Source organism: Furipterus horrens, unplaced genomic scaffold (assembly GCF_987537825.1).
Source record: "Furipterus horrens unplaced genomic scaffold, mFurHor1.1.pri manual_scaffold_10, whole genome shotgun sequence".
Lineage (NCBI taxonomy): Eukaryota > Metazoa > Chordata > Mammalia > Chiroptera > Furipteridae > Furipterus > Furipterus horrens.
The window spans coordinates 67,153,030-67,163,449 of NW_028327180.1; the positions used below are offsets into that span (position 1 = coordinate 67,153,030).

Genomic DNA, 10,420 nt, shown 5'->3' on the forward strand with positions numbered 1-10,420 from the left:
TAGAGACTTTTAGGTTTACCACAAAATCGAGAAAGAGGTACAGAGATCGTGCTGCCCCACACAAGTACAGTTTTCCCTGTTATCAACACCACTCACCAGACTGGAACATTTTTTTTTTTTTTTTTTTTTTTACCAAAGGCAAACCTACATTGACAAATCATAGTCGCTCAAAGTCTGTAGTTTACCGTAGGGTTCACTGCTGGTGCTGTACATTCTATGGGCACGGACCAATGCTTAATGAACTATGTCAATCATAATATCATACAGAGTATTTTCACTGTCCTAAAAGTCTCTGTACTGTGGCTGTTCATGTCTCTCCCCCTGGCCCCTGGAAGCCACTTTTATTTTTATTATCTCTATAGTTTTATCTTTCATAGAATGTCATTTAGTTGGAATCATACAGTAACTAATCTTTACAGGTTGGCTTTTTTCACCTAGTAATATGCATTTATTTTTCTCCATGTATTTTCATGGCTTCATAGTTCATTACTTTTTATCACTGAATAATATTCCATTGTCCAAATGTGCCAAAGCTATTTATCCATTCATGTACTAAAGGTTATCTTTGTTGTTTCCAAGTTTTGGCAATTATGAATAAAGCTACTACATTAATAAAATTTTTTCGTGTGTACATAAAATTTTAACTCCTTTGGATAAGTACCAGGGAGCACAATTGCTCAATCATATAGTATATGTTTAGTTTTATTAGAAACTGTCAAATTATGTTCCAAAGTAGCTGTACCATTTCACATTCCCATCAGCAATGAATGAGAGTTTTTATTGCTCCACATCCTTGTCAGCATTTGGTGTTGTCATGGTTTCAGGTTTTACCCAGTCTATTAAGTGTGTAGTGGCATCTGATGATATCTGATGTAGAGCATCTTTGCATATGTTTATTTGCCATCTGTGTATCTTTGATGAATATCTGATAAGAGTCCTTTATCAGCTGTGTTTTTTAGAAATATTTCTCCCAGTCTATGGCTTGTCTTCTCATGCTCTTGATCTTGATACTGTCTTTTACAGAAAAATAGTTTTAAATTCTAATGAATTCCAGTTTATCAATTATTTCTTTCATGGATCAAGCCTTTGGTATTGTATCCAAAAAGTCATCACCATATCCAAGTTCAGCTAGGTTTCCTCCTATGTTATCTTCTAAGAGTTTTATAATTTTGCATTTTACATTTTGGGTTATGACCCATTTTGAATTCCTTTTTGTTAAGGGTGAACGTCTGTGTCTAGGTTTTTTGCATGTGGATGTCCAGGTGTTCCAGCGCCATTTGATGAGAAAGCTATCTGCTCCATTGCATTGTCTTTCCTCCTTTGTCAAAGATCAATTGCCTACACTTATGTGGGTCTATTTCTAAACTCTTCATTCTGTTTGATTTATTATTTGTCTATTCTTTCAACAGTACTACACTGTCTTGACTAACCAATTGACTTTAGACAAGTTCTAAGAAAATTAAAAAGCAAAAGAAGTATTTTCAACAAATGGTACTATGACAACTGAATAGCCGCATGCAAAAGGTATAACTTTGTATCCATAGTTCTCATCATATACAAAAATTAACTCAAGGTGTATCAAAGATCTAAGGAACTAGTATAAATGACCCATGGACATGGACAATGGGGTGGAGGTGGGGGGAGCAATGGGAGAAAAGTGGGACAAATGTAATAGAAAAACAATAAATAAATTTTTAAAAATCAAAGATCTAAATACAAATGTTAGGAAGCTCTTAACAGTGGTTCTCAACCTTCCTAATGCTGCGACCCTTTAATACAGTTCCTCATGTTGTGGTGACCCCCAACCATAACTAAAGCATAGTGATTAGTCACAAAAACAATATGTAATTATATATATGTTTTCCGATGGTCTTAGGTGACCCCTGTGAAAGGGTCGTTCGACCCCCAAGGTCGTGACCCACAGGTTGAGAACCTAAGACTCAGAAGAAAACCTAGGTGCAAATCGTCCTGAGCTTGGATTAGACAGCGGTTTTCTTTTATCAAATACCAAAGGCACACGCAATAAAGGAAAAAATAGGTAAGTTGGAATTCATTAAATTTTAAAAATCACATGAAAGGATACATCAATAACGTAAAAAAGATAGCCTAAAAATCAGAGAAAACAGTTGCCAGTCATATCTAAGAAGGGCCTATTATCCAGAGTATATAGAATATACTTAAAATCTTGACTGATTAGTGAGAGACAAAGAAAATGTAATTCCTCCCCAGGCCTTGGAAATTACACAATATCTTTGAATAGGCTCTGCAAGTCATTGAATTAGAGACATGACCTATGTTTTAGAATAAAAATTCATATTGCCTAACATTCGTGATTGTAAAGAGAAGCCCAAGTGTTTATAATTTTGATGAATACCCAACTAATGTATTATTTTTTCACCTTTGGAAGCATTTACTTAATTATAGTTACCAAGAGTTGTCATGTGTTTAACTCGGAAATCAACCCCCCCAATGGTATTTTAATAAACATAATATTACTTAATACTATATTGATTGAAATATTTATTTCAAAATCATTATTTCAATTGCATTAGGTTCTATATTATCAAATACACAAGATAGTTTTTCAACTGTGATTGAATAACTGAACAGAGAATAAAAATCTCTCAATCAAAGATTCTTAGAGTTGGAAAAATTCTTCCACATCCTGTATTCCATCTTGTGTACCATAGAAGGCTTCATCTGGTCACCTAGCAATGTAAAGCCCTGATTGAGGAGACTCTAATTGGTTATAGAATCCACTGCAAAACAGGATGACCATAAAAGCCATAGGAAGGTGTGGCTCAGGCAGTGTCAGCATCTCCCATAATGATCAAATCCAAAAGTTCTGTTATTTTCTCTGTAAAGAAAAAGAGAAGGAAAAGGAAATTATCATAAATACCATTTATAATGACCTGGATATTGCATGAGATGCTTCTAAATGACAGCACAGTGTGGAGAGGTGGTGGGTGCCCCACTTCCACGAGAGCTGGGACCACGTGCTTCCCAAGCCTGCACACATAACTCCCACTCCCCTGCCTTTGGGGCTGCCTGACTCCTCCTCTCCTACATGCTCAGTCTCATGGGGTCTTGGAACCCACCCAGTTTGAGAGCAGAGAGGATTAGTAACTGTTCTGGTGGTTCTCTCGAAGTTGAAGCTAATGCTGGGATTAAATATGAGGAAACGCTTGTGAGAGAAAATGAGGAGGGAGGTAGGAAAGCTGCAGACCCCTTCAGAGTGAGGGATATATAAAGGGATGTGAGGTGGAAGGGTCTAGAATGCCTTGCTCTTGAAGGAAGGTCTGGCATGTGTCATGCAGTTCAAGGAGTCCCTTCCTTAGCGTGAATAGGCCCATTGGATGGGTTTCAGATTTCTGTAGTCAGTAGGGTATCTTGGTCAGTATGCTCCCTGTAGCTTGAAGCTACATCACAGAGATTATCAGCTATCTTGTGGTCTTTAGAATTCAATATATTGGTCATAGACTGCCATTAGTAAGTCATTGTAATTAAGTTAAATTAATTGATTAATTAAATTGATTAATTGATTTTTGTATTTGCAGAATATCCTGCAGGGTTAAAATACAAAACTGTTTTAAGAAATGAGAACTTCCAGGAAAGGTACAAATGTGTTTCTGTGACATTTAAAAAGAAAGTACAGTTATTTTCCATATACACTGGGTCTAGGCTATCAGAAACATGGATTTTTCTGTCACTTTTATTTTGGAAGAGCCAACATTAGTCTTGTGTTCTTACAACATTTCACTGCAGAAAACGCATCTATTGGAGTAAGTTCGGCCATTGGTTGCACAGATGGGCCTGTACTCTCTGGTGCAGAAATGTAGTCGATCTTTATACACATCACAGTCTGGCTGTTAAACATAAAGAACAACATAAAATTTGTCAGATAATAAACTTTTATGAATAAAATGTTCTTCATTCTCAACAAAGATACCACACATCAAAATGGAATAAAAATATTCTATATCGAGGTTTAGAAATAAACAACCCACTTAGACAAAATACTATTGATATATTTTTACAAAGTTGATATCATTTAAAATAAAAATAAATGGCTGAATATATTTTCATAATGCAGCCACTATGCTCTTACTTTTCCTCATACCTGCATCAGACTTCTCCCATTATTTTATACCTCGAGAAATCATAAACCTGAATTTTTTATAATATCCTTATCTTTCTCAAAGGTTTCACTACTAGAGAAAATGATACTTTCAGATTATCACCACATTTGTATGTATTTGTATTAGCATGTGTATATATACAATTTGGTTGGTGATGATAGTATTGGTAATTTACATAAACAATATTGTATGTATTCTTACATGAACTGCTTTTAAAATGTCTTTGCAAACTTTATCTATTTAGATGTTTAGAACTGTAGTTTATTTTCTTCACTTTATATAATCACATATAAAATAATAATATGAAAATTAATATTTTATCCACCCTTAAGTGGAAAAAACTGTTTTTATGCCTCTTGCTTTGCTAGGATATACAATTGTACTTTAAATACACTGAACCTTGCCCTAGCCAGTTGGCTCAATTGGTTGCAGCATCATCCCATACACCAAAAAGTTATGGGTTCAACCCCTGGTCAAGGGCACCATACCTAGGTTGCAGGTTAGATCCCCAGTCAAGGTGCCTATGGGAGGCAACTGAACAATGTTTTTTTCTCTCTCCACCCCTTCCTATATTTCTAAAAATCAATAAATATATCCTTGGGTGATGATTAAATAAATAAATACTCTGTAACCTTTATAAGGTGTTTGCATATAACAAGGATACCTAACGATGGAATCTTTGAATAATGGGATATTTTTATCTTATCCAAGATACCAAATGGTTTTATATGGCTGGCTAACTTTTATTTCTTGAACTTCATGTAATAACAGTTAAAAAACTTTTTTTGAAGGATCATTCTGTTGTACATTTTGTTTGGTTAAGTTTGCTGTTAGAACAATATAAAATATTTAAAAGTTTACCTTTTTCAGATTCTGAATTAATCAGTATTAACTTACCTCTTTGTGACGGGACTTTGAAGACCAAAAAGAAGTTTCTGGAACCAGCACACAAAAGAAAATGTAAAAATGGGAAGATCAGAAAGCAATCAGAATCTCTGGGGAAAGAACCTCTATCTTTTACTAGCGAAATACAATGCAAATTGCCTACCCAAGACCCACAAATTCTGAGGTGAACCCTTTGTGGCAGTCACAGAGCAGTAAGTTCACAAAAGAGCTACAAATCTGGAAACATAATTTCAAGTTATTCTCACTCTGTGTAATAATCACCAAATTCTCCTGCGAAGATCCCATGCTTCTTACAGTCTTTTTATAAATAAAACATCCTAGTCAGAGAAGACCATGCCTTGCTTAATGCCACTTAATACACCCTGCATAAAGTCACTTAATGTAAAGGAATTAATGACTACATAGTGAATTAGTACTCAGTGCTAATATCAGGGGTCTACTCAACACCTCACAGCTACTTTACTCCGAAACTCATCAGTCTCCTTTGCTTAAAAGAAGATAAATTGTCAGGAGAGGGATCAGTGAATTCTCACCTCACACAAAGCTTTGACTTTAGCGGACTCTGAACTGGCAAACCGCCAATCAGATTATTAAGGAATATCAGATCTAGAAGACATCATTACTTCCTACATTCTACATTTAGCAACCATGGAATCTGACTTACAAAGAAAAAAAATAGGTAAATATCTTCAGTCATAAGTGAAAAAAAGCTAAGTTCTACTGCTCGTTCTGACCCACCTCTCTGTCTCCATCTCTCTAAGGTGGGACATGAGAAATAGCAACCTACTAATGCAAAATTTAAACAGGTATTTGCAACATGCCCCTTCTCCTTTTGCCAGTTTAAACATTGCAGCCCAATCAAAAAAGCTGCTCCATTTCTAGATAATAGTAGCTGTCTCCTGCATTTTCTACGATGTATGAATTCTTTGATCTAGAACTGAAAAATGTACTCACCAGAATAAAGAGGAAATACCAAGGCAATGATGAAAATAACTTTGATCCATGATGAGAAGAAAGGCATTTTATCAAGTCTGTGGAAGGAACCCAAAAGGAATGTTTATAACAAATGACACAGAGACAAATAGCCTATTTCAGAATGAAAGTTTCTTACAAGGGAAGGACCTGCTCCATTCCCGGAGATTCCTAATGACATTGGACTTTTCCTGTTTTCTTCCCCCAAACCCACAGGATCCGGAAGACAAGTGAACAGAAGGCCTCGTAGAGACTGGAGAGGACACTTTCTCAGCACACTGAAGAAGGAGCTGTTCATTCCTGCCTTGGATCAGCCCACAGAAGCCTGACTCCATTTGAGGACATGGGCACAAGGGAGTCTCCCTTTTTCCTTGGAATATAGAAGCGTTTCAGGAAGGACTGAGCTGGAGCCATCCTCAGAGCAGCGCTGCACACCCGCGTAACTTCCCGCCTGACCTACCTGAGACAGAGGGCAGTGGAGACGAGGCCTACAGCTCAGGAGACTGTGACCGTTCTGTTTCCCTTTCCCCTCAACCACTTCCACCAGCTGAGGAGTCTCCTTTATCTGCCTGCTTGCTGGGGGTTAGAATAGATGGCTCCTGATAACAGAAGATACAGGTGGTATTCTGTGTTCCACCTGCAGCCTGTAAAGTAGCTTGTGAGAGATGAAGCACAGATAATTCTTAATAGCTCTTGCCTCAGCAGGAGGTTTGGGACAGTTTTATCTGATGTGCTCAGAAGTATGGAATGGGGATAACGTAATAAACAGTGCTCCAAAACCCCCAAATAGAGAAGAGATGGGAAGGCTTTTCAAGCTACTGAGTTGGAAAGAAAGCAGAATCAAAGCAAGAAAGAGAAGAATAACTTTTGGAGACTGTAATTAGTTACATACTGAGGCCTTTAGAATATTGCAACACTAAAAGCCCATTAGGTTCAATTGGAGATAGGATATCTATTAAACTTTTTACTTTGAGATAAATGGAGATTCTCATAAAGCTTTAAGTACTAGTGTAGTGAGTTATCTCATTTCTTTTAACCAGTCTCCCCCTGGGAACACCTTGTAAAACTATAGTACAGATTCATCACTAGGAATGTCCCAAAAGCTCCCAGATGAATGTCGGGCAGCCAGCTGGGGAGTCTGGGCGAGAGGACAGAATGCAAATATTAAGATGAGGAGAGGAAAAGGTTCAGGAGTGATATTGAAACCACAGGGAACAGTCCCCTAAATTATATGTTGAATAATTTGATCTGAGGAATAAGTAGAGAAAACAAGATGAAGTTGGTAGAGCTGAGCTGACTTAAAATGAAATCATCATGGTCAAGCTGACAAAAGTAGTTCACACCGAATGGGCTGAAGCCTGAGGAATAGATTTTAACTAGTCTGAGAACTTAAACTTTTGAGCTTTTCAGTCGTGCATCAATATCCAGAGATAGATAAATTCTCAAAGATAACCCTCTGACGACCTTAGGAAAGAATGTTTATGTGTTCAGACCACCTGACATCCATTATGCAGGACACCAGACATCTGGAAAATTACTGTTTTGAACCAATCCAGAGGCTAAGAATGAAGGACTGATTCTTCTCAAGAATGTACCTTTTACTATAAGAACTCTCAACTTTGTGTTTTCCTTTGAAATTCTCTGAGTCTTACCTAGTATTGTTTATGATTTGCAAATCCTAAGACTCTTGAATAAAACTGTCATGTTTAATTTTCACAACGACTTCTGATTTATTTATACTCAGAGAACAGATCTTTACTTCAGAGTTAAGTGCGAGATCCTGCAGAGTTTGAAGTAGGAAGAGTTAATCATAACTATTTTAACTTATCTGCTTTGTGGTCTCAGTGGCAAAAGCCGATGAGAATCCTGAGTTCAAATCCCATTTACTACGGAATAAACTTGATGCTATATTCAGACTTTCTAATCCACAATTTTCCAGTTTTAAGTGTGAGAATAATAATATGTCTCATAGGTTTGTCATAACTCTTAGGGATAATATTAAAACAGTCTGCACTTGGATTGTGTGCTATTCTTACATTTGTTACCCTCATCTAATCTGCCTTTTTTTTTTTTTGATAAAGAAAGCTAAGAAAAAAACCTTTGAGTCCAGTACTGTTCCATGCCAATTTAATGAGAGGATAAAAAATGTGGTAAATACAATGATTAAAGTCATTGTTAAAGCTGCTAAAAATCTTTGCCACTAAAACTAAACATCCCACTATTTTTGGGAACATGAAAAATAACCATAATGAGATATTGCATCACATCTGTTAGCATGGCTGTTATCAAAACGACGAGAGATGACAAGCACTGGCGAGGCTGTGAAGGAAAAGGAACCCCTGTGCACTGCTGGTGGGAGTGTGAATTAGCACCACCACTGTGGAAAGCAGCGTGGGGGCGCCTCCAAAGATCGGGAAGAGCGCTGTCCTACGATGCAGAATCCCACTTCTGGGTTTATATTCTTCTCAATGAGTTAAGTGCACAACACCATATTATTAACCATAGCACTAGGTTATATGGAGCTATCTAGAACTTTTTCACCTATAAGTTTATACCTATTGGGCCACAACTTCCCTCATCTGCCTCCTCCAATCCCCTGGCAACCTCTGCTTACATTAGATACCTCATGTAAGTTGGAATCATGCAGCATTTGGCCTTCTGTGAGTGACTTACTTCACTTAGCCTAACGTTTTCCAGTAACGTGTTATCGCAAATAAAAGCATGTCCTTCATTTTTTTTTTTTGCATTTCCTTCATTTTTAAGGTTGACTAAGATTCCATTGTTGTGTACATATCATATTTTTTTATCTATATTTCTGCTGATGGACATTTGGCTTGTTTCCATATTTTGATTATTGTGAATAGTGCTGCAATATACGTTGGAGTACAGATATTGCTTTAAGATCCTGATTTCAGTCTTTTGGATATATACTTAGGAGCAGAAGTGCTAGATCACTGGTAGTTCTATTTTTAATTTTTAATTTTTTGAGGAACCTTCATACTGTTTTCCACAGGTGTACCATTTTACATTCCCACCACTTGTCTTAGTTCATTTGGGAAGCTATAACAACATCCCATAGACTGGGTAGCTTATAACATTAGGAATTTAACAGTTGGGAAGGCTGGGAAGTTCAAGATCAAGGTGACAGTATGGTCACATTCTGGTAAAGGTCTTGTTCTGGTTCATAGCCTCAAGCTTTAATAGAAATACTGTGTATAGTATTACTGTGTACAGCAAGTCCTCAAATAACGTTGTTTGGTTCAATGTTGTTTTAACATTGATGAGATGTTGCGGGAACTTAATTCTTGTTTATATCAATTAACCTATAGTTAATTGGTTTTGTTATATATCATTTCACTTCAAGTCACAGAATCTATGGAGGACATTAAGTGAGTACTTACTGTACCTGGTCGCCAGATTAAGAGTAAAACACTAGTTCCTAGTATGCTGACACCGTATTAGTGAGTAAAACGAGTAAGTATTTACTATTGTGCTCTTACCTATTTGCCTTGAAAAACATACAGCAATTACCATAGGGTCTACCATTGGGTGCACAGATAGGCCTATAGTTCTTAGGGCAACCAAGCCCTGGATAGTTGTCACATTCATTCTGTAAAATGCAGACCACACAGAAATAATCAGAGTACAGATCTGCCTATATGATCTTAATATGTTATTATGTAGTGCTGCACATTAAAAATATGATAAATAATTTATATGATTTTATCACCGGCCCCTAACAAAATAAACATCCCTGTAAGCAGAAACCAAATTTAAGTATAAAACATTCTTCTTAACTTAGCCTTCCCTCCCTATCAGGTGCTTCCCTCAAATTCCACTCCCTTCTACCTGAGAGGTAATCATTCAACTAAATTTTCTATTCATTATTCACCTGCTTTTCTTCACAGTTTTGGGTATATAATTAATCATAAAATTGTGTATTACTTAACTTTGGATACTGTTGAAATGTGTATGTATAATCTTTATAACCTATTCTGGTTTTCTCAAAATATTTTAGTAAGTATAGATTATTTTCATTGAAAGCTTTTATAATTGTTTATTGAAATGATATATTTTAATAATCTTTAACATAGTAATGATGAATAATTATATATCTACTGAGAATCAATCATAGATGGCTTGTAAAGAAATGTTTGTCATAATTTGGGAATATTTCTATACACTGCTATGCTTTGCATACCAAGATTTTATTTAGGAAGTTTGGATTTATGTTAAGACTGACATTGTCTTCCTTTGTAGATAATCTTTCTTTCTGGCTACTCTTAAAACCACATCTCTGTATTCACTGATTTACAGTTTTGCTATAGTGTGTATAGGTATGGATTTATAAATAAATGTCCTAATTAGAATACATTGGGGTTCTTAAGGAAGTTCATAATAGT

At 36.2% G+C, this 10,420-nt stretch overlaps 1 protein-coding gene across 1 annotated transcript; it reads right to left on the reverse strand.

Moving 5' to 3' along the window:
- Nucleotides 1-2,503: 2,503 nt before the first annotated feature.
- Nucleotides 2,504-6,536, reverse strand: LOC150000559 (sperm-associated acrosin inhibitor-like). The gene is made up of 5 exons (XM_090288054.1): nt 6,478-6,536; nt 6,000-6,076; nt 5,037-5,074; nt 3,751-3,866; nt 2,504-2,857 (listed from the first exon to the last, which is right to left on the reverse strand). The coding sequence occupies exons 2-5, from the start codon at nt 6,064-6,066 to the stop codon at nt 2,812-2,814; spliced, it is 267 nt and encodes an 88-aa protein (XP_090144180.1). The 5' UTR covers nt 6,067-6,076; nt 6,478-6,536; the 3' UTR covers nt 2,504-2,811.
- Nucleotides 6,537-10,420: the final 3,884 nt, after the last annotated feature.